This window comes from Geotrypetes seraphini, chromosome 11 (assembly GCF_902459505.1).
Source record: "Geotrypetes seraphini chromosome 11, aGeoSer1.1, whole genome shotgun sequence".
Taxonomy (NCBI): Eukaryota; Metazoa; Chordata; class Amphibia; order Gymnophiona; family Dermophiidae; genus Geotrypetes; species Geotrypetes seraphini.
This window is the reverse complement of record NC_047094.1, coordinates 115,330,398-115,353,403: the sequence shown is the minus strand read 5'-3', so window position 1 is coordinate 115,353,403 and position 23,006 is coordinate 115,330,398. Positions and strand designations below refer to the sequence as shown.

Here is a 23,006-nt window from a genome sequence, read left to right as displayed (position 1 = left end):
TAAATCTTAATTAATTTTAAAAACCTTGCGCTGGTGTCATTTTGCATGTGTTATTATTTTCAAACCTAAGCTTTCAAGAGGCGTCGATGTCCCTTGCTCAAAGCCGATAGTCAACCGAGAGAAAGAGTCGATGGTTCAGGAACCGGTATACCCGGAGAATACCGTGCAGGAAGATGGAGGGGAAGACTCACCAGATCACAGACAAGACAGACCAAAAGGGACACAAGAGGGAAGGACACGCAAGAAGGGAATAGGCTGCAAACTCAAGTGTATGTACACGAACGCAAGGAGTCTTAGAAATAAGATGGGTGAATTAGAAGCTGTGGCACAAAAGGATAGTGTTGACATCATCGGCATCACAGAAACATGGTGAACTGATGAAAATGTCTGGGACACAGTGCTATTGGGATACAAACTATACCATAGAGACAGATGGACTCAAAAAGGAGAACGCATTGCCATATATGTCAAAAAGGGAATTGAATCTACTGGAGAGAACATGCTACAACAGATGAATGAGTTAGAGTCTCTATGGGTCAAAATTCTGGAAACAAATGGACCGGAAATGAGGATAGGCATCTACTACCGACCCCCAGGGCAGTCCGAAGAAATTGATGGAGAAATGACAGATGAGATTAAACGCAACTGCAAGGGTGGCAATGCAGTTATCATGGGCGACTTCAACTATCCGGGGATAGAATGGAACCTAGGCATCTCTGGATGTGCTAGAGAGACCAAGTTCCTGGAAACTGTAGGCGATTGCTTCCTGGAACAACTTGTCAAGGAAAACACAAAAGGAAATGCAATTCTGGACTTAATTCTAAATGGCCTGTGAGGACCGGCACAGGATGTAGAAGTAGAAGGGACGCTGGGAAACAGTGATCACAATATGATCTGCTTCAACCTGGAAACAGGGGAGAAACATCGGTCCAGAACGACAGCCATGGTGCTAAACTACCGAAAATGGAATTATGAAGGGATGAGACGCATGGTGGAGAAGAAAATTAAGAAGAAGATAAACACTGTAAAGACGCTAGAGCAAGCTTGTTCTCTTTTTAAGAATACAGTCACCGAGGCACAAAATCTATATATACCATGTATCAACAAGGGATCAAAGAGGAAAAAGAATAGAGAACCGGCGTGGCTCATTGTAGAGGTTAAGGAAGCGATCAGAGACAAAAAAAACCTTGTTTAAGGAATGGAGCAGATCAAAAACAGACGAAAACTGGAACAAGCACAGACAACATCAACGCAGGTGCCATAAGGCATTGAAAGGGGCCAAAAGAGACTAAGAGCAAAAAATAGCCATGGAGGCCAAAAACTTCAAGCCGTTATTTTGATATATTAAAGGGAAATAACCCGCAAAGGAAGTGGTGGGACCATTGGATGACCAAGTAATAAAGGGAGCGCTAAAGGAGAACAAGGCAATCGCCGACAGACTGAACGCGTTTTTTTTCATCTGTATTTACTGAAGAAGATATACACAGCATACCGGAACCCATCAGGCTATATGCTGGAAATGAATATGGGAAACTGACAGGGTTGACGGTCAGTTTAGAAGAGGTATGCAGGCAGATTGATAGGCTCAAGAGCGATAAATCCCCAGGACCGGATGGCATCCATCCAAGGATCATCAAGGAACTGAAAGGGACCATAGCTGAACTGCTTCAACTGATAGCCAATCTGTCGATCAAAACGGGAAAGATTCTGGAAGACTGGAAGATGGTAAATGTTACGTCGATCTTCAAAAAAGGTTTGAGGGGAAACCCGGGAAACTACAGACCGGTGAGTTTGACCTTGGAACCGGGAAAGATGGTAGAGGCTCTGATAAAGAGCCGCATCATCAATCACCTTTACGGACACAGTCTGTTGAGGACCAGCCAGCACGGTTTCAGCAAAGGACATTGTATATCTGGACTTTCAGAAGGCGTTCGACAAGGTTCCGCATGAATGACTACTTTGGAAAATTGCAAGCCATGGAATAGAGGGTGAAATACATGGATTAAAAACTGGCTGGAGCATAGGAAACAGAGAGTGGGGGTAAATGGACAATATTCAGACTGGAAGAGCGTCACCAGTGGGGTGCCGCAGAGCTCGGTGCTTGGACCCGTGCTCTTCAACATCTTCATAAATGATCTGGACATAGGTACGACGAGCGAGGTGATTAAATTTGCGGACGATACGAAGTTATTCAGAGTAGTGAAGACGCAAGGGGATTGCGAAGATCTTCAACGTGACATAATCAGGCTCAAGGAATGGGCTGCGACATGGCAGATGAGGTTCAACATGGACAAGTGTAAAGTGATGCAAGTTGGCAACAAAACTCATGCACAAATACAAGATGTCCGGGTCGGTACTTGGAGAGTCCTCCCAGGAAAGGGACTTAGGAGTTCTGATCGACAAGTCGATGAAGCCGTCCATGCAATGTGCAGCAGCGGCAAAAAGGGTGAACAGAATGCTAGGAATAATAAAGAAAGGGATCACAAACAGATCGGAGAAGGTTATCATGCCGCTGTACCGGGCCATGGTGCACCCTCTCCTGGAGTACAGCGTACAGCACTGGTTACCGTACATGAAGAAGGACACGGTGCTACTCGAAAGAGTCCAGAGAACAGCGACTAAGATGGTGAAGGGGTTGGAGGAGCTGCCGTACAGCAAAAGATTAGAGAAACTGGACCTCTTCTCCCTCCAACAGAGGAGATTGAGAGGGGACATGATCGAAACATTCAAGGTACTGAAGGGGATAGACTTAGTAGATAAGGACAGTTGTTCACCCTCTCCAAGGTAGGGAGAACGAGAGGGCACTCTCTAAAGCTGAAAGGGGATAGATTCCGTACGAACGTAAGGAAGTTCTTCTTCACCCAGAGAGTGGTGGAAAACTGGAACGCTCTTCCGGAGTCCGTCATAAGGGAAAACACACTCCAGGGATTCAAGACAAAGTTAGACAAGTTCCTGCTGAACAAGGACATACGCTGGTAGGGCTAGTCTCAGTTAGGGTGCTGGTCTTTGACCAGAGAACCACCGCATGAGTCGACTGCTGAGCAGAATGGACCACTGGTCTGACCCAGCAGCGGCAAGTCTTATGTACGTGCCTGCAGGAGTGTACCGTATTTTCACGCATATAACATGCGCGTTATACAAGATTTTACAAACCGCGCATAACCATGCGCATTATATGCGTGAGCGCGTTATACAATTGTTTTCTGTCTTACTGGCACCCTCCTCCATCTTCCTGCAGCGTTCGCTGAAAGCCGCAGCAGCAGCTTCCATGTGCCTCCTGCGGCTGGGAAGCGTTCCCTCTGACATCGTGACGTCAGAGGAACACTTCTGGGTCAGCCGCAAGAGGCACATAGGATCCACTGCCCACGGCTTTCAGCGAACGATGCAGGAAGATGGAGGAGGGCGCCAGCAAGACAGAAAACACTGCATCACAATAGAATAGGCATTACAATAGAAAACCTGGGAAACAAAATTACTTCATTGGTAATTTCCCTGCTGGCGGCATTTGCTGATAGTTAAAATAGCTCAGCTAATATTTCTTGTGAAGTCATTTTGCATACGAAGCAACAGTTAGATAAATAGGACTTAAACGCTGGCATGGATTATGAAAGTTCAATGAGGAGCATGCACGGTATACGCATAAGCGCGCTATACCAAAATTTTCATACATAAATTCCTTGTTCCCGCGCGCTATACCCATGTGCGCGTTGTACACGTGTGCGCATTATATGCGTGAAAATACGGTATTCATTCTGCTCTCCATATTTTATTATTTTAGTGAGTGCTTTTAGTCCTTTTTTTCCTTCGGGATTCTTGTGCTTGGCTTTGTCGCTTTGCCTCCATTGAGCTGACAGGCCAATCTCAGTAGATACCTGTTAGCCATCCTGCTTAGTTTCTTTGGAACACGGGGCCATCCCTGTCTCACCTATTTTTAAGCAGGGGTCAAGTGCACACTGTTAGGCACCCTTAGGAGGCTCGGCGGTGTCTCACAGGCTGCGTCTTCTCGCCTCTGCCCATCCCGATGTGCGTCCGTCAGTCTGCAGGGGTGGAGGTGCAGTCAAGCATGAGGTCTGACTTGCAGCTCGAAGATCAGCTTTACAGAGCCATTCCCAGCATGAGGCAGTGAATCTCTAATCCAGCTACTGTAAGAGAGCTGAGCCAGATCCACAAACAGATCACAGTGAGTATAGGCTGTTACAACCTATGAGATAGATTGGGGGAGGTCTGAAAAGTGGAGTTTTCAAGGTTTCTGCATGTCTCCCTGTGTTCTCCCATCTGAAAAATCCTAAAATTGCCATTTTTAAAACTTTGCTAAGTGTGTTAAATATCGCGATTTTGGCGGACATTTCACAACAGTGGCCATCTTGGATTTTTAGCAATCTATTTTTCAAAAGCTCCCAGCTTCTCCAAAACTGCAATTTGTGGCCCAAATCTTGTTGGGATGCTAAGGTGAATTATTGCCAGGATTGTGCAAATTAGGCACTTTAGGAGTGTTCTTGTGCCACATGCCGCAGCCTGGAGGGGTGGCAGTGCAAAGCTTAGCATCTCCCTGGTCAAGCAGGTGACAAACTGCTCAGTTAGCCCAGTGGGGCAGCCTTCTTTATTTTGGGTGCTTGGCACGGCTTATAGTTCATATGCACTTCTGCAGTCCTTCCGCAGTCTCTGAATCACATGGTTAAGTCATCAGAGGGTGACTATGCACCCCAGGAACCAGAGACTTTCTCAGAGTTTTTGAAACAGTTGTGAAATAAAAATGACCTTTTCAAAGCAGATGTTCTTCTCCTGCGCAGTCCTGCTCCATATCCGCTGCATCTCCCAGTGACATTGCTTCCCTGGGCATGTTCTTGTTGCAGTCAGCCTTTGTTTTTGATCTGCCTGATCCTGGTCTTTATGCTAATGTTCAGCTTGCTGACCCCTTCTTTCAACATGCAGTGCTTCCAAGGACGGGGGACTAGAGACTGTATATTGGATCTTCGTATCCTTTGGAACTCTAGGACCTGGGGACGATCCCACAGTTCTGCACTTGTTTAGTCAGGGAGTTGAGTGATATCTTGGCGGAGCCGCTGTCTGCGCTCTTCAACCTCTCCCTTAGTACAGGCTGTGTCCCGTTGGACTGGAAGATGGCTAACATCATTCCACTCCACAAGAAAGGCTCAAAGATGGAGGCAGCAAACTACAGACCAGTGAGTCTCACATCAATAGTGAGCAAACTAATGGAGACTCTAATCAAACGCCAATTGGATACGATCCTGAATGAGGAGAATCTACGGGATCCCCATCAACATGGATTTACTAAAGGGAGATCCTGCCAATCCAACCTGATCAGCTTCTTTGACTGGGTGACGGGGAAGCTGGATGTTGGGGAGTCCCTGGACATCGTATACCTGGACTTTAGCAAAGCATTCGATAGCGTACCACATCGCAGGTTGCTGAGCAAGATGAGTGCTATAGGATTGGGCGACACATTGACGAAATTGGTGGGGAACTGGCTTGGAGGTAGGCTTCAAAGGGTAGTGGTGAACGGCACCCCCTTTGAAATGATGGAGGTGATCAGTGGAGTGCCCCAGGGCTCGGTCTTGGGCCCGATCCTATTCAACATCTTTATAAGAGATTTGACAGAAGGGCTCCGAGGTAAAATAACATTATTCGCCGATGATGCCAAACTAAGCAATGTAGTAGGCAAAAGCACAACGGACAAAAATTCAATGCCCGACAACATGATGCACGACCTACTCCTACTGGAGCGCTGGTCTAGGACCTGGTAACTCAGCTTCAATGCCAAAAAATGCAAAGTTATGCACCTGGGGCCAAAATCCATGCAAGACTTACACCCTTAATGGCGAGATCCTAACAAGAACGGTAGCAGAACGAGACTTAGGGGTGATCGTCAGTGAGGACATGAAGGTTGCCAATCAAGTGGAGCAAGCTTTATCCAAGGAAAGACAAATCATAGGTTGCAAACGCAGGGATTTCGTCAGCCGTAAGCCTGAAGTCATTATGCCACTGTATAGATCCATGGTGAGACCGCACCTGGAGTACTTTGTGTAATTTTGGAAGCCGCATTACCGCAAGGATGTGCTGAGACTGGAATCGGTCCAGAGAATGGCCACCAGGATGGTCTCGGGACTCAAGGAGCTCCCATACGAGGAGCGGTTAGGGAAGTTGCAGCTCTACTCACTAGAGGAATGTAGAGAGAGGGGAGATATGATCGAGACATTCAAGTACCTCACAGGTCGCATCGAGGTGGAAGAGGATATCTTCTTTTTCAAGGGTCCCGCGGCAACAAGGGGGCATCAGTGGAAAATCAGGGGCGGGAAACTGCACGGTGACACTAGGAAGTTCTTCTTCACCGAAAGGGTGGTTGATCGCTGGAATAGTCTTCCACTTCAGGTTATTGAGGCCAGAAGCGTGCCAGATTTTAAGGCCAAATGGGACAAACATGTGGGATCTATCTGCAAAGATAGATAGGGAGGGTCATTGGAGTGGGCAGACTTGATGGGCCGTGTCCCTTATCTGCCATCTATTTCTATGTTTCTATGTAATCAGGAAGACCCAGGCCTAGGCTAGAAACCAAAGCACATCCCAAATGTCCAACATTTCATGAGTCCATCTGATAAGAGCAGTCATTTCAGAACCCAGGATCTGTCTCAGAATCTGGTCATAGAAGGAACAATCAGAGATCCATTGGCGGCAGTAACCAATCATATAAGCATGTCTTTCTTGGTAGCTGGGCGGGGCAGACCCAGAACAGCAGCAATGCGGGAAGTGCAGAGTTTCCTCTGACCATGAGACAGGACAAAACCCAGGTATTTCACTTCAGATTTACACCAGTGCAGTTTATTTTGTGACACCTTGTAACCACACACAGACAACCATTGTAAAAGGTGCAAACTATCAGCCTGACAGGTCTCCTGAATTATGGAACACAAAAAGAGGTACAGGATGAGGACAGAACCATGAGGGGCAGTGCATGGCTGTAGAATAGCCCGGAGGACAATGGAGAACACCACAAGTGAGTCAATATAGCCCTGGGGCATTCCACACCAGGTATACTGTTGCTTAAAGATGAAGGCAAAAAGGGGCTGAGAAGCCTCATCAACAGGGACTGCAAAAAAACTTTCTTTAGGACAATGACAGAAAAAAAAAAACATTGGCTGCCGGTGGAATGGAGGAGAGGAGGGAAGAAACATCAGGGACAATGGGTGCAATGAGAATTACCAAAACATTAACAGCCCTAAAGTCTAGGACAAAGCGGGGCATGCCATCAGCTTTGACAACAGAATTGATAGTGGTTTTGATAATAAGTGGCAATCAGTGGAATCATGATTCTCACCGTACTGCTTACAACATTGTCAGTGGAAGCCCAAACCGGGAAGTCTGGGGGGGAGGGGCAAAAGCATTCATGCACGGACCCTGATAATGAAAGCAAAGAACAACAACTAGTATGGCAGTCAAAAGTGCATTTGTGCTTTATATAATTCAGACTGTCAAATAGAAAAATGAGGTTTACAGTCAGAAAGAGAAAACCAGAATCGCATTCCTTAAGGTCAGTAACTAGGTATCCAAATAAGCACAGAGAAAATTTACAACTTGCTAATCTTCTAAAAACAAAACAAAACAAAATTTTGCCAGCACAGAACTCAAAGGAAGCAGCCGTAGAAGAAACGCACAAAATGAGTCAGGATCAAACTATTGTATGTTCAAAAGGAAGACAAGAAACAGTTTTTGTGTACAAACTACAAGGGAAAGATCTTAGACTGATTCAAACACTGCTTGCAATTCATTCCACATAACAGCATGTCCTTCCTCAGTGTTAACACAGTCTCTACAGTTGTTGTGTAAAACACACTAAATCACAAATAGTCAGGCTTACTTTGTTTAAGAGTACAGACAGTCAAAGTTCACTATGTAAAGAGAACAGATCTCAAGTGTCTGTAGTCAAACCTCAGAGAAACTATTCGAGTGAACAATTTTGACTGATATAACCAAAGACAAATTTTTTTCAGTGCTTATTGCTTAAGTGATTGTCGATTATAATACTGAAAAAATACTTAGCTTGGGTCGAACTTCACAACCCAGCCCGCTCAATAGATATAATCCAATAAATCCAATATCCAATAAGACGGAAGATCTTCGTGTCGCCCGGAAATATATTATATCAGGCTTCTTCAGAAAATAAGGATTTGGTCAAGGACAGACACTCTTGGACCATCCATGACTAGCCACAGAGTCGAGCAGCGGTATAACTTTCAACCAACAGCTCGAAGCGGCAAACGCAAAACCTCAGTGTTAAACATATAAACAGTGCAAACGTATACGGGAAAGGATTGGTGACACAGAAATATGTAGGCTGAAAGGAGAATGTCACACACACACAGGCAACATAAGCCTTACAAGTCTCATCTGTCTAGGAGGGGGAGAATCCTAAGTGCCTTTATGACCCATTACAAAAACAATATAACAATGCAAAAATATTCGCTTACCTTACCTTATAAGCGAAGTACAGTAATAAGAGACAATAAAATCTTATACTCTATAAAAATTTTTAACCTCGCAAATGACAGAGTGGGCAGGGGGGGTTCTATAAATAATTTCATTCTTCCCGAAAGAATGGTAGCTGCTTATATTCACGAGGGGCGCTTCCCAAAAGTACCCCGAGATTTTTCCCCCAAAACACCGTAATAGAACCCAAAGCTTGAACTTAAAATAAAGGGTGGGAACAGGACGCCAATACCAGTGAGTATTAAAGAACAGAAAAAATTCAGAAATACTCACAAAATATTGGTGATGTCCATCGTCCCATCCCGGGCAGGCCCCCAACTGAAAAGGATTAGGTCCCAATTACTGCCCTGTCCCACCCTCTCCTGTCATTTGCAAGACAGATGCATCTGGGGACAGTATCTTAGAGACAAGAAATTATCTCCCAAACATGTCCAGTTTATTGAATGTTCTGTAGCTTTTTTTTATATCATTTTACATGAGTCAATGTCGTCAGCATGTGACGTAAATACAAACCATATATGGACACAGGTCACATAAAACTTTAAAGAAATAACAAGCATCTTTCTATCTAAAGGCTGAAGTCCAAAGGGTGCTTTGGTCAGCAGAGCCTTAGTCTTATCTAAAGCTGCTTGCAAATACAGCTATGAAAACAATTGAATTCACTTCACAACAAGATAAGAACACATCTTCTCAAACATAAAATGGCCTTGCAGTATTTCAGCAAGAGAAGGCAAACAGTGTCTGGATTTACAGCTTCAAACACAGTTGAAAGAAAAACTGCAAGACACATGAAAAGTATCCCTTCATCTGTGTGTAGCCTTTGAGATTGAAATGTTCCCACTGATGAAGGAGGGAGACTTTAGTTAATAGGTAGAAAAAATGAGGTAAAGTGTCTTAGGCAAGAGTCATTGGCATAAATAATACACTTATGCCCATACTTGCCCACACTTTAAATGCAAAGGTTACTACCTGAAATTTACAGGCAGAAGTTTAGCAGGAAAAAATATAAGAAGTCTGTTAGAAGAGGAGAGATGCCAACTGCCAGTTCCAGTCCAGTGTGCACTGGGCCTTTCACCAGGGCAGAGACTGACAAGAAATAGAATTAAAAACACAAGGTTAAAAAGTTATTAGTACAGATGTGGCGTGTCTTAATTGAGTGACTGTTTTAATTTTGGATCATGCTTTTCTTCAGAGCAGCTCAAATATTCTAGCAAGCCTATAATAGCAAAGCATAAAATGCAAACTGGCACAAAGACTTTTGATAGTAAAATCTCACCAAATATAAAATCCAAAATATTACTGGAACTTTTCACAAATGTGTCATCCAGTCTAAAACAATTTAAGGGTTCCAGAAGGTCTTTTGATTTCTATCTCACTCTGTCTATCAATCAAAAATACAAAGTCTATTGATAAATAAAATCTCACCAAGTATAAAACCCCACAATATTACTGGAACTTTTCACCAGTGTGTCATCCAGTCTAAAGTACAATCAATCTAAGGATTTTCCAAGGTCTTTTGATTTCTATCTCACTCTGTCTATAAATAATCCTATTGCACAGTGCATACAAGGAAAAAAAAATTGAATTCTACTTACCCAAATGAAATCATCAGGAAGGCCCGAGACAAGCCCCCAAAATGTAAGGCTTGTTAGTGGCCCCCACAATGTATGGTTGGTGGGGTTATATTAGAGGCGCCCTTACACACGCCAGGTCCCAGGTTCAGTTCCCTCACTGAAGATTCACCAGGAAGTAGACTCATATAAGAAACACAGCCAGAATGATTGCATAAAGAATATATTATAGAAATAGGCTTACAGGAAAGCAATATTTATAAGCATTACAATTAAGGAGAGAGCAAAGCAGTTTCCCTGCCTTACAGAGTTCAGAGGCAAAGAGACAGAGAGAGAGAGAGAGAAAGGGGGATGGGGTGATGGTCTAAGTTTCAGGTTCCATAGATAAAGAGAAGGATAGACAGAGAAAGAGAGATCTGAATGTGTGTTGCAGAGAGGAGGCTTTTATAGCTTGGAATCTTATTCTGAATATAGAAACTATTGTATGTCCCAGTATATTTCTGTTTAGAATTTGTAAACTGTTTGAAACAATGGTTAATTTAATTGATAAAGAAGGTGTGATACTTGCAGGCATGGTAGATGGGATTAGTCTCTGGCTTTTTTGTCCCATTCAAGCAGCCTATCTTCTTGATAAACAATCTAGTCTGGCTGGATGCTTAATGTATGTGAATTCTGTGCAGGAGCACAGAATTCTGCATCAACATTCCAGAGTCAGATAATTTCCCATAGGCCTTTGCTGACATTAGTTCTGCCAACTGAAAATGCTGAATGCTAGCAATAGCTATGCTGACAGTCCCGTCTCCGCAATTTGCCCCTGTTTGCTGAAAGAAGAACACTGGATACAGGTGGCTAGGAACTTCCGAGGATGAAGGCACTTCACTCAACAGCGTCAGAGCGGTTTATGACACAGGCATGCACTTTTTTCATGCCTGCTTGGTCCCATGCTGCACTCTGAATGGCTGCAGTCAGTTCTTGCATGACTTGTGAGAACTGACGGCAGCCATTCGGAGTGCAGCGCAGGACCAGGGAGGCACGCAAAAAGCGTGCGTCTGCCTCATGCACCACTGCCGCTGCCGAAAAAGAGCAGGGGAACCGAGGCAGGAGCGCGGAAAGCACGCTGGGAGCCAGGATGGAAAAAAAAAGGAACTGGGTTTGTTTTTTATATTTGTTCCTTAAGATGCACCCTTATTTCCACCCCCTTTTGGGGGGTGGAAAAAGTGTGTCATGGAGCGAAAAATACAATAACATCCAGAATCATAGTCTTATTCCTTTATCTACATTTTCACATGAAGAGCACACTCCCTTCCTATTTACCTACTCTTTCTGTAAATCTATCCTATTAATCATTGTAGTCTTCCCCCACTTATCACATATATAAGAATGTTTTGTCTCTATTTGTGAATTAGTTTGTGATATCCCTGATTTTCAAATTTTTATATTTCATTGTATACCACTTAGACATTAATTAAGCAGTATATTAAATTTTAAATAAACTTATAACTTGGATTATTTCTCGAGGACTTACTTGCTTTTTGTAACTCTTTGACCTGGAGGGGAGCATTAAGAAGAGCTCCTAAGTTGCCAATGCTCCCACCATCCCATTCTGGTTAGCTTGGAGGTCACCCATATGTGAGAATAGGCTGCCTGCTTGTCTTGGGATAAAGCACAGTTACTTACCACAACAGTTGTTATCCAGGGACAGCAGGCAGCTATTCCCACAACCCACCCACCTCCCCTGGTTGGCTTCTCTGCTAGCTATCTGTACTGAGGAGACTCGCCCTGTGCTGAGCAAGAGGCACTCACGCATGCGCGGTGCGGCTGACTCGAAACTTCTACGTTTCTACAAGCAAGTCCGCATCCGGACTCTGTGGAAGACGTCACCCATATGTGAGAATAGCTGCCTGCTGTCCCTGGATAATAACTGTTACGGTAAGTAACTGTGCTTTATTCAACCACAAATGCACTTTAGCCGCACACAGGTTAAGCAATTGGTAAAGTCCTAATTTCCAGGGGAAATTCTTTTATTAAAACTTGTCTACATGCTTGTTTACCTGGATACTCTAAGTAAGGTAAAGTCTTTGAAAAATTTTCAAATCATAGAGTGTATAACAGAATACATAAAATACAAACATGATCATAAAGTCCAGCCTCCTATACCAGAAGCCACCAATTAAGAAACCTCTTCCCCAAAAAAAGTCACCAAAGGTTAAATGATCTTTCCTTATTTAAGCATTCCATCTCTACCTATCATTGCATATAATGTAGTTCTGCTAACTTAAATTCTATAAATTTTTAACTGTGTTGTTTAAGGTGTATGAATGACATCATTGTATCATTCCTATTATTATTTTTTTATTTCCAGGTTTTCATCACTCTTCTAATTGTGCATTATGCTGACATTTGTTTATTTTTATTATAGTTATACTGTTAATATAATGTAAGTTGCCTGTGCCCACTTATACCTGGTATCACCTTGTGTGAATCTCTTCACAGAAGCAATTGATGAAATCTCAGTAAATAAGTCAAGGCTTCACTGCATGGTTCCTTACAACCATACTAATAGGCACCACATGATTGAATGTCCAACCTGCTAGAGTCCTCTCTACTGATCAATATAACTTTACTTTTGCTTGTTTGTTAAATTTTTTGCATTTGTATACCATCTCTTCTGAGAAACTTGAGGCAGTTCACAATGTATTCAGGTACAGAAGACAACAAAGCTTAATACAGCACCATATTCTAAAAGGTCAGAACCTATCAAGCACCCTCTACTTAGACTTAATTGGAAATGGTTTTAGAATTGCTTTCCTTCTGACAGAGAAATGGATGTCTGAAATAGCCTTCCAGCAGAGCTGGAAATTTGTGACAAGATATATAAAAATAGTAAGGGCAGATAGCTAGAGAACAAGTACAACTGTGTAGAATACTTGATCAACTGGTTGGGCTCTGATATCCTTGTTTACCAATAAATAAAATGTTAGGTCTTATTGTAGTCATTTCTATACTTTCTACAGGTTGCTAGGTCTCAGGGAAGAGGCATTTTCCTATTTCGGAAGCTCAAAGATATCATGGATTGGAGGAAGGTGAGGGTCTATGTCATGGTTCATTTTTTTTAGAGTGAGATGTGCAGAGAGAGGGGGAGAGTGGCAGAATGGAGTCTGTACAGGGTCAGTCTCAGGATGATTTGAGAGACACATCTTGTAACAACATATGTTTCTTGAAAACACAAAGTATAAAAAGCAAAGGTACAACAGAACCAATCCAACCACACAAAACAAGTGAATTCTCAAAGAGAATTATCCATAAATCCCTTCTCCCAACCACCTGCCATCCTCCCCCTAAACTCTGATTTCATACATACCTCCAGGTATACCTTGGATCTTTCATTGCACCTAGAAATTACCAAAATTCCCACTTCCAGTGGACCTCACACTTCTTTAACCAATTGCCAAAGATAAGACCATTTCTCATTTATATGACTTTATTGTCCCAGTCATTTATCTATAAGTTTCTCAAATTTTCCAGCAACATTTAATTTCAAAAGCCAATCAGTTACTGTAGATCCCAATGTCTGTTTCTACTTGGCTGCAATTACACTTTTAGCCACAGCAAGCTGCATCCTTTTGAGGCTCCTCTGACACTTTAGGCCCACTTTTGTTGCCCAACCCCAGTAAGCATTGCTTTGGATGTCTGGAAAAAGAATATCCCAAAGAAGCAGACACACACCTCGTGATTGCTGTCCAAAACTCCTGGATCGTCTCACAAGTCTACCAGATATTTAAAAAAAAGTTCCCCTGTCTGAACTATACCTCCAACATATATCAGAAGCTGAAGGAAATATTTATTTCAGTCTAGGTAGTATGTGATACCATCTGGTAAGGATTGTATAAGTATTCTCTTTCAATAATACAAATAAAGAAGCCTTCTTCACTTCCAGGAACATAGTCATCCATTCGCCCACACTTAACTCTTCCCCTAAATCCTGCTTCCAGTGACACCCAGCATTACCCAAAGATTTTCAAATAATTTGGAACTTTCAGGGTTTACTCCCTAACCAACCCTGCTGTGATATAAAATGTTTAATTTGCAAATAAGAAAAAAGTCCTTACTAGAACCTCTGCTCTAATTTTTATCCCATTTGTTCCTTTTACTAGGATGGAGGACGATCAGATGATCAAAAGGAAGAAATGCAAGTGGAAAATTATGTAGCACAGCGTTACATAGAAAGCCCATATTTAATTGGTGGTAGGAGTAACTCTTTTCACTCCATTGTGACAAATAATGTTCTTAAGGCTTTCATACTATGACTTTCACACTATATGATTTGATTTCAGGGCGAAAGTTTGACCTGCGAGTTTATGTTCTTGTAACATCGGTAAGTGAAACTGTCGTGCTGTTTGCAACACTTCAACTCCAGAGTTTTCTTTAGTTTATATGGAGGAATTGATTCTTAACTGTTAATTTCCTTTTCCTGAATCCTGCTGGTTCAGTCCAAGATAAGAGACAGAGGACAGCAACTTTTAAGTGGCATCATCCCTGCAGTTCTTGGGTTTCACAGATGATGTGTTTGCCAATATTCTAATGTCAAAGCAATGGTTATCCCAGGACAAGCAGGCAGCATATTCTTGACTGATGGGTGACGGCACCGACGGAGCCCCGGTACGGACAATTTTAGCGTGATTGCACTCTAAGAACTTTAGAAAGTTCTAGCTAGGCCGCACCGCGCGTGCGCGAGTGCCTTCCCGCCCGACGGAGGCGCGCGGTCCCCAGTTTCTTAGTTTCCGCGGAGCTAAGAAGACGCGTGTTTCCAACGGCTGTTGGAAATTTTTTTCAAGTATTTTCACCTTCCCGCTCGCGCGTTTTTTCTCTTCGAGAATTTTTTCCTTTTCTCATTTTAATTTGTTCGTGTAAAAAAAAAAAACTACTTTATTTCGTTTTTTTTGCGGTCGGCCCCAGCGGGGCCTGTTGGCACCATCGAAGCCTCGGGCTTCGATTTTGCTACAGCCGTTTTTCCATTCATGCCCCCGTCACCGGGTTTTAAAAAGTGCCAGCGGTGTGCACGCCCTATATCTCTTTCCGACCCGCACAAGTGGTGCCTACAGTGTCTGGGTCCGGACCACAGGGCTGAAACCTGCACCCGCTGTAGTTCTCTTCAAAAGAGGACTTTGAAAAACCGGCAAATACAACAGCGGATCCTGTTCGGTACCGCTATGGAAGTTCCTCCGGTATCGATGTCGGCAACTTCCTCCAAACCGACACCGACAGTTTCGGCACCGCAAACTACATCACCGGTGTCGCAACCAGTAGGTAAGCCGGCTAAGAAGCCTTCCCCTACTGTCCTCGGGCCGCCAGTCGAACAAGCAGTGAGCCAAGTCCTGCAGACTGCGCGCCGGCCCCGTAAGCGCTCCGCTCCCATCGAAGTTACTGCCTCTTCATCGGCATCGACTTCACCGGAGTGTCGAGCTGCACCGCAGGTACCGAGCAAGAAAAAAGCGGTACCGGTGCCATCGGGACCAACGTTGGATGAGCGTATTGCCTCTATCCTTCAGGCCCAACTTAAGGAGCAACTGCAACAATTGCTCCCGGCTCTATTGACTCCGACCCTTCCAGTGTTGGTACCCACTGAGCCTTAGGTGCCGATTGTCGAGCAGCCTCTATTATCGGCATCGGCATTATCGGCACCGCAGAAATCTTTATCCATGCCTATTCTATCAGCAGAACCAAGGTCTCATCGACGCACTGTTCTTTCAGTTTCTGATCCGGTACCGGTCTCTGAAACCCGTACCGCTGGGCAGTCACCAGGTACCGTATCAACCCGTTCAGGGAAATCGGTACGCAAGACAAAACATACCGAAACATCCACTCCACTCTCTCAGGGCCACCTTTTATCGGTACGGGACCCTGACTTGTGGGATGACTCTGATGATCCCCTCGGTACCGAGGAGGATTATTCGTCTGAAGAGGATGATCCATCGGTGCAGGATCCTGCTACTAAACCAGAGCACTCCTCCTTCACCAAATTCTTAAAGGAGATGTCAGACTCTCTTTCTATTCCTCTAGAGTCTGACTCTAAAAACTCCAAAGCATTTCTCGATGCTTTGGATTTTGACCAACCTCCCAAAGAGTTTTTAAAGTTGCCCCTCCATGACATCTTGAGGGAAACTTTCTATAAAAATTTGGAAACTCCTTTGACAATACCAGGAGCCCCGAGAAAACTTGAATCTCTTTATAAAGTGATTCCTATTCCAGGGTTTGACAAACACCAACTCCCCCATGAGTCTCTGCTGGTGGAGTCGACCCTGAAGAAATCTGCAGGAGCTAGTGTTTATGCCTCTGTCCCTCCTGACAGAGAGGGCAAGGCCATGGATAAATTTGGGAAACGCCTTTACCAAAATGCGATGTTGGCCAACCGTTCAGGTAACTACGCGTTCCACTTCTCTTTTTATCTAAAACATCTCATCCAACAGGTGACTTCTTTTCAAAAGTATATACCGGACCGTAAACTTCCTGCTTTTCAGCAATGCACCTCTAGCCTTTTGCAACTCAGAAAGTTTATGGTCCGTTCAATTTATGATACTTTTGAACTGACATCACGGGCCACTGCTATGTCTGTGGCAATGAGAAGGTTGGCATGGCTTCGAGTCTCAGACCTGGATGTAAACCACCAGGACCGACTTGCCAATGCGCCCTGCCTAGGGGATGAGCTGTTTGGGGATTCCATGGATACCACCACCCAAAAGTTATCTGCCCATGAAACTAGGTGGGACACCTTGTTGAAAAACAAGAAGAAACCTCCTCCTCCTCGTCCATTTAGACAACAATCTTCCTATCAGAGGAGATTTTCGGCTCGGCCGGCTCAACCTCATCCTCCCCAACCTCGGAGACAACGTCAACAGCAACAACAGGCTCGTCAGCAGCAACAGCCTAACTTTAAACCTGCTCCTCAACCTAAGCCGACACAGCCCTTTTGACTCCCTTCTCCAGGGCATTGCCAGTCTTCCTCCCTCCTGTTCTCTTCCTCAGCCCATAGGAGGTCGACTTCGAATTTTCCTCTCTCACTGGGAGGTAATCACCTCCGACCAGTGGGTTCTTTCAATCATAGCCCACGACTACTCCCTAAACTTCCAGACTCCTCCACCTTTAGGCCTGCCAAAAGAGTCTGCTTCCACCCACTCTCAGTCCCTCCTACTGGCTCAGGAGGTTCACTCCCTCCTCCTTCTCAATGCCATCGAACCAGTTCCTCAAGACCAGCGAGGCCTGGGATTTTACTCCCGGTACTTTCTAGTACCCAAAAAGACCGGAGACCTCAGACCTATATTAGATCTCAGAGATCTCAACAAGTGTCTGGTCAAGGAGAAGTTCAAAATGTTATCTCTTGCAACCCTATATCCTCTTCTCTCTCAGGGCGACTGGCTATGCTCTCTCGATCTCAAGGAGGCGTACACTCACATTCCTATCCATCTAACGTCCAGGCAATATCTACGCTTCCTCGTCAACCATCATCATTACCAGTACAAGGTGTTACCCTTCGGTCTAGCCTCCTCTCCCAGGGTATTCACCAAATGTCTGATTGTGGTCGCAGCTTATCTCCGCTCTCACAATTTTCAAGTCTTCCCTTATCTGGACAACTGGCTGATCAAGGCTCATTCTCCGCAGACCGTTCAACTTGCTACCAATCAGACCATTCTCTTCCTTCAACTGTTAGGGTTCGAAATCAATCGACCCAAGTCGCATCTAATTCCAACTCAACGACTTCAATTCATTGGAGCCATTCTGGACACACTTCAGATGAGGGCATTTCTTCCAACAAATCGCCTTCACAACATACTTCATCTCTGTCAACGGGTGTTGCAGCAAACGTCCATTTCTGCAAACCACATGATGGTACTCTTGGGTCACATGGCCTCCACAGTGCATGTCACCCCCTTCGCACGTCTCCACCTACGTACTCCTCAATGGACCTTAGCGAACCAGTGGTCTCAAGCGACGAATCCTTGTTCACAACTCATATCTGTGACCTCGTCTCTTCGGCAGTCGCTTCTATGGTGGTTGACATCTTCGAATCTATCCAGAGGTCTGCTGTTCCATCTACCTCCTCATCAACTGGTCATCACCATGGATTCCTCCCCCTATGCATGGGGAGCTCACTTGAACGAGTTCCAAACTCAGGGGTTTTGGACTGCCCAGGAAAAGAAACACCACATCAATTTCCTGGAACTCAGAGCGATGTTTTACGCCCTCAAGGCTTTTCAACATCTTCTTTTTCCTCCTCCCCCTATGCATGGGGAGCTCACTTGAACGAGTTCCAAACTCAGGGGTTTTGGACTGCCCAGGAAAAGAAACACCACATCAATTTCCTGGAACTCAGAGCGATGTTTTACGCCCTCAAGGCTTTTCAACATCTTCTTTTTCCTCAGGTACTACTCATTTGCACAGACAACCAAGTTGCAATGTACTACATCAACAAACAGGGAGGGACGGGATCCCGTCTCTTGTGTCAGGAAGCTCAAAGGATTTGGACCTGGGCGACTGCTCGTCACCTATTCCTGAAGGCGGTCTACATCCAAGGGGAACAGAATTGCTTAGCAGACAATCTCAGCAGAATTCTTCAACCTCACGAATGGACTCTCGATCCCTCGACCCTCCAGTCCATTTTCTCTCAATGGGGCACACCTCAAGTGGATCTTTTTGCAGCTCCCCACAACCATCAACTGCCCCTGTTTTGCTCCAGACTTTACTCTCCTCACCGTCTGGAACCCGATGCATTTCTCCTGGATTGGGCCAATCTCTTCCTTTATGCATTTCCTCCTCTTCCGCTCATGCTGCGCACATTATTCAAGCTCAAGAGGGAACAAGCCACCATGATTCTCATCGCTCCACGGTGGCCCAGACAGCATTGGTTCTCCCTTCTGCTTCAACTCAGTTCCAGGGAACCCATACCTCTTCCACTGTTTCCTTCACTACTTACACAGCATCAGCAAACTCTACTTCATCCCATCTTACAGTCTCTGCACCTGACAGCTTGGTATCTCTCGGGCTGACTTCGGCTCACTCTCTCCTTTCTCAGCCTGTCCGTTCTATTATTGATGCCTCCAGGAAACCGTCTACTCTTCAATGTTACCAACAAAAGTGGTCTCGGTTGTCTTCCTGGTGCCTCTTACATCACCATAATCCCATGTCTATAGCAGTAGGACTGGTGTTGGACTATCTTCTGTCCTTATCTGACTCTGGTCTTAAATCCTCTTCGATCAGAGTTCACCTTAGTGCTATTGCAGCTTTTCATGAGCCGATTCATGGAAAACCCCTCTCAGCTCATCCCTTGGTTTCGAGGTTCATGAAGGGCCTTTTCAATGTGAAGCCACCTCTTAGGGCCCCTTCTGTTGTATGGGATCTTAATGTGGTTCTTTCTGCGTTAATGAAACCTCCTTTCGAGCCTTTGGCCACAGCGCATTTTAAATTTCTAACTTGGAAAGTGGTCTTTCTTATAGCTCTCACTTCTGCCAGGAGGGTCAGTGAGCTCCATGCACTGGTGGCTGATCCACCTTTCACTGTTTTTCACCATGATAAGGTCGTCCTCCGTACACATCCAAAATTCCTTCCTAAGGTTGTGTCTGAGTTTCATCTTAACCAATCCATCGTCCTACCTGTTTTTTTCCCAAACCTCATTCTAATCCAGGTGAACAGGCTTTGCATACCTTGGATTGTAAACGTGCTCTGGCTTACTATCTTGAACGCACCAAACCTCACAGATCATCTCCTCAACTGTTTTTGTCCTTTGATCCTAACAAGTTGGGTCATCCTGTATCTAAACGCACCCTGTCCAATTGGCTTGCTGCTTGCGTTTCATTCTGTTATGCTCAGTCGGGCCTGACACTGGAAGGTTCTGTCACGGGCCACAAGATTAGAGCTATGGCAGCGTCTGTAGCTTTCCTCCGTTCCACTTCCATTGAGGAAATCTGCAAGGCTGCTACTTGGTCCTCAGTTCATACTTTTACATCTCATTATTGTCTGGATGCATTCTCCAGACGGGATGGACACTTCGGCCAATCTGTTTTACAAAATTTGTTTTCCTAATGGCCAACCTTCCCTCCGTCCCTCTTTTTGTTAGCTTGGAGGTCACCCATCAGTCAAGAATATGCTTGTCCTGGGATAAAGCACAGTTACTTACCGTAACAAGTGTTATCCAGGGACAGCAGGCAGATATTCTTGCGTCCCTCCCACCTCCCCGGGTTGGCTTCTTAGCTGGCTTATCCTAACTGGGGACCGCGCGCCTCCGTCGGGCGGGAAGGCACTCGCGCACGCGCGGTGCGGCCTAGCTAGAACTTTCTAAAGTTCTTAGAGTGCAATCACTCTAAAATTGTCCGTACCGGGGCTCCGTCGGTGCCGTCACCCATCAGTCAAGAATATCTGCCTGCTGTCCCTGGATAACACCTGTTACGGTAAGTAACTGTGCTTAATGGAACTTTCTTGTACAATCCTACTCTATTCCTGGACAAGTGGGTTATTATGCATCTATGATTGCCAGACAGTTTATAGAAAGCCTCATTTACATAATGTTTTCAGTCCATCTTCTCTTACCTCAGGATTGCCCACAGGAATCCAATTACACTCCTACAAGCTAAACAGTAAGAGCTATTCTTATACAATCCCTCTGGAGCCTGAACTAGCGGGTAGTGCATCCATTCCATACCTTTACTAATCTTTTTTTCTTGTAAATCCATGCTCTGTTCCTGGAACCCGCCCTGGGAGTTGCTGATTCACTGATTATCTGCCTTCACAGGTACAGGTACTCCTTTTGTATATCACCTCCCCTTTCTTTTATTTTAAACATTGTATCCAACCCACATGCCATTATGTATCTTATGTCTGTATTGTTATTATGAATTTTTCCCCTCTATCTTATATTTAATGTTTTTTTTTAATACGTTGTATAAAATGTAAACTGCTTTGCAAATAAAAGCGGTTTATCAAGACCTAAATAAACTTGAAACTTTCCTGACCAGCCTTTTTCAGAGTGCCATCCGACTATGTTTTGCACTTTGCCTTAAGGGTCCCTACTTGTAACGTCCCCTTCCAGGGTTCCCCTTGAGGGTCCTTACTTGTAGCGTCCCTTTAGTGCAGGCTGTGTCTCCTTATAGCACGGTTTATTTCAGGTTTATACTGTTTTATAACCTGTTTTGATTGTTTCAATTGTTATGATATTTCATGTTATGAGCAGATTAGACTGATTTGTCAGGAAGTTTCCCCATACCCCTCCTTTTGGTCTTTGTCCTCTACAGGTGACTGTCTGCTTTTATACGAACTGGATTCCTGAGGGCAGTCCTGGGGTAAGAGGGGAGGGACTGAAAACATTAAGTAAATCAGGCTTCCTACAAGCTGTCTGGTGACCATAGATGCATAACCCAATTGTCCAGGAATAGAGCATGAATTTACAAGAAAGAAGGTTAGCAAAGGTAAGAACCTAATCTTTCAATATGACAAATAATATGAAAAAATGTGTAAACTTCTCTAACATTTACCCATAGAAGGAAACTGAGCAAAGAGAGAAACAGAGAAGCTTGAACTTCCTTCCACAGAGAGAAACAAATGCTAATCTTCACATTTGAAGAATTCTTCACAAAGATGGGCCTATATTAAAAGCTGACTTCCCAGAAGGGTTCTGGTTTAGTCAGGCAGTATTCAAGGAAAGTGAAAAAATAATTTTCATTTTATCATCTTGCTGTGTCAGTCCAGATGTGTGAGATGTACCCAAGCTCTCTTCAGGATGCGAAGAAGTCAAGGCTGCTTTTCAGTCTGAAGTGCCTGTTATATGAATACAAATGTTTTGAAGCCTGAACTCTTAGAATGGTCCATGAGAACCTTCAGAGCTCTGAGGCCTTTCATTAAGTATGCCAACAAAATTTTTTTTCTGATCCACCTGGATAGATTTAGGAATCTGATTTCTGAAAGGGTTTAATTTTCTTCAGTTATCTGTGGAACATTCAGCAAACATTCAAGTAGTGAAGAGAGCTGTTCCTTCCAACATTCATCCATAGAGAAGGCTAGAAGAGAGACACTTTGGGCCAATATTCAGCCCATAGTACTTGGTGGGAGGGAGGGTTATTTTAATTTTTATCAAACTCATTAACAGCCATAAGAACATAGTAACATAGTAGATGAAGGCAGATAAAGACCCGAATGGTCCATCCAGTCTGCCCAACCTGATTCAATCTAAAAATTTGTTGGTTTTTTTTCTTCTTCTTCTTAGCTTTTTCTGGGCAAGAATCCAAAGCTCTGCCCGTTACTGTTCTTAGGTTCCAACTACTGAAGTTTCCATCAAAGCTCACTCCAGTCCATCCACACCATCCCAGCCATTGAAGCCCTCCCCAGCTCATCCTCCACCAAACGGCCATATACAGACACAGACCGTGCGAGTATGCCCAGTACTGGCCTTAGTTCTTCAATATTTAGTATTATTTTCTGATTCTAGATCCTCTGTGTTCATCCCACGCTTTTTTGCACTCCGTCACCGTTTTCATCTCCACCACCTCTCTTGGGAACACATTCCAGGCATTCACCACCCTCTCCGTAAAGAAAAATTTCCTTACATTTCTCTTGAGTCTACCACCCCTCAACCTCAAATTATGTCCTCTGGTTTTACCATTTTCCTTTCTCTGGGAAAGATTTTGTTCTACGTTAATACCTTTCAAGTATTTGAACGTCTGAATCATATCTCCCTTGTCCCTCCTTTCCTCTAAGGTATACATATTCAGGGCTTCTAGTCTCTCCTCATATGTCTTTTCACGCAAACCTCCAATCATTTTTGTCACCCTCCTCTGGACCGCTTCAAGTCTTTTTGTGTTTTTCACCAGATACGGTCTCCAAAACTGAACACAATACTCCAAGTGGGGCCTCACGAACGACCTGTACAGGGGCATCAACACCTTCATTCTT

The 23,006-nt window shown here is 44.3% G+C and overlaps 1 protein-coding gene across 5 annotated transcripts in view; it reads left to right on the top strand.

Annotated features, from left to right (window-relative positions):
• Window positions 1–23,006, top strand: part of TTLL9 (tubulin tyrosine ligase like 9) — a 198,731-nt gene that overhangs the window by 71,633 nt on the left and 104,092 nt on the right. For all 5 annotated transcript variants that reach the window (XM_033963248.1, XM_033963243.1, XM_033963247.1 and 2 more), the window contains exons 6-8: window positions 13,088–13,156; window positions 14,228–14,318; window positions 14,408–14,448. In XM_033963248.1, coding sequence (XP_033819139.1) covers window positions 13,088–13,156; window positions 14,228–14,318; window positions 14,408–14,448 — 201 coding nt within the window. The remainder of the gene's footprint in view (window positions 1–13,087; window positions 13,157–14,227; window positions 14,319–14,407; window positions 14,449–23,006) is intronic.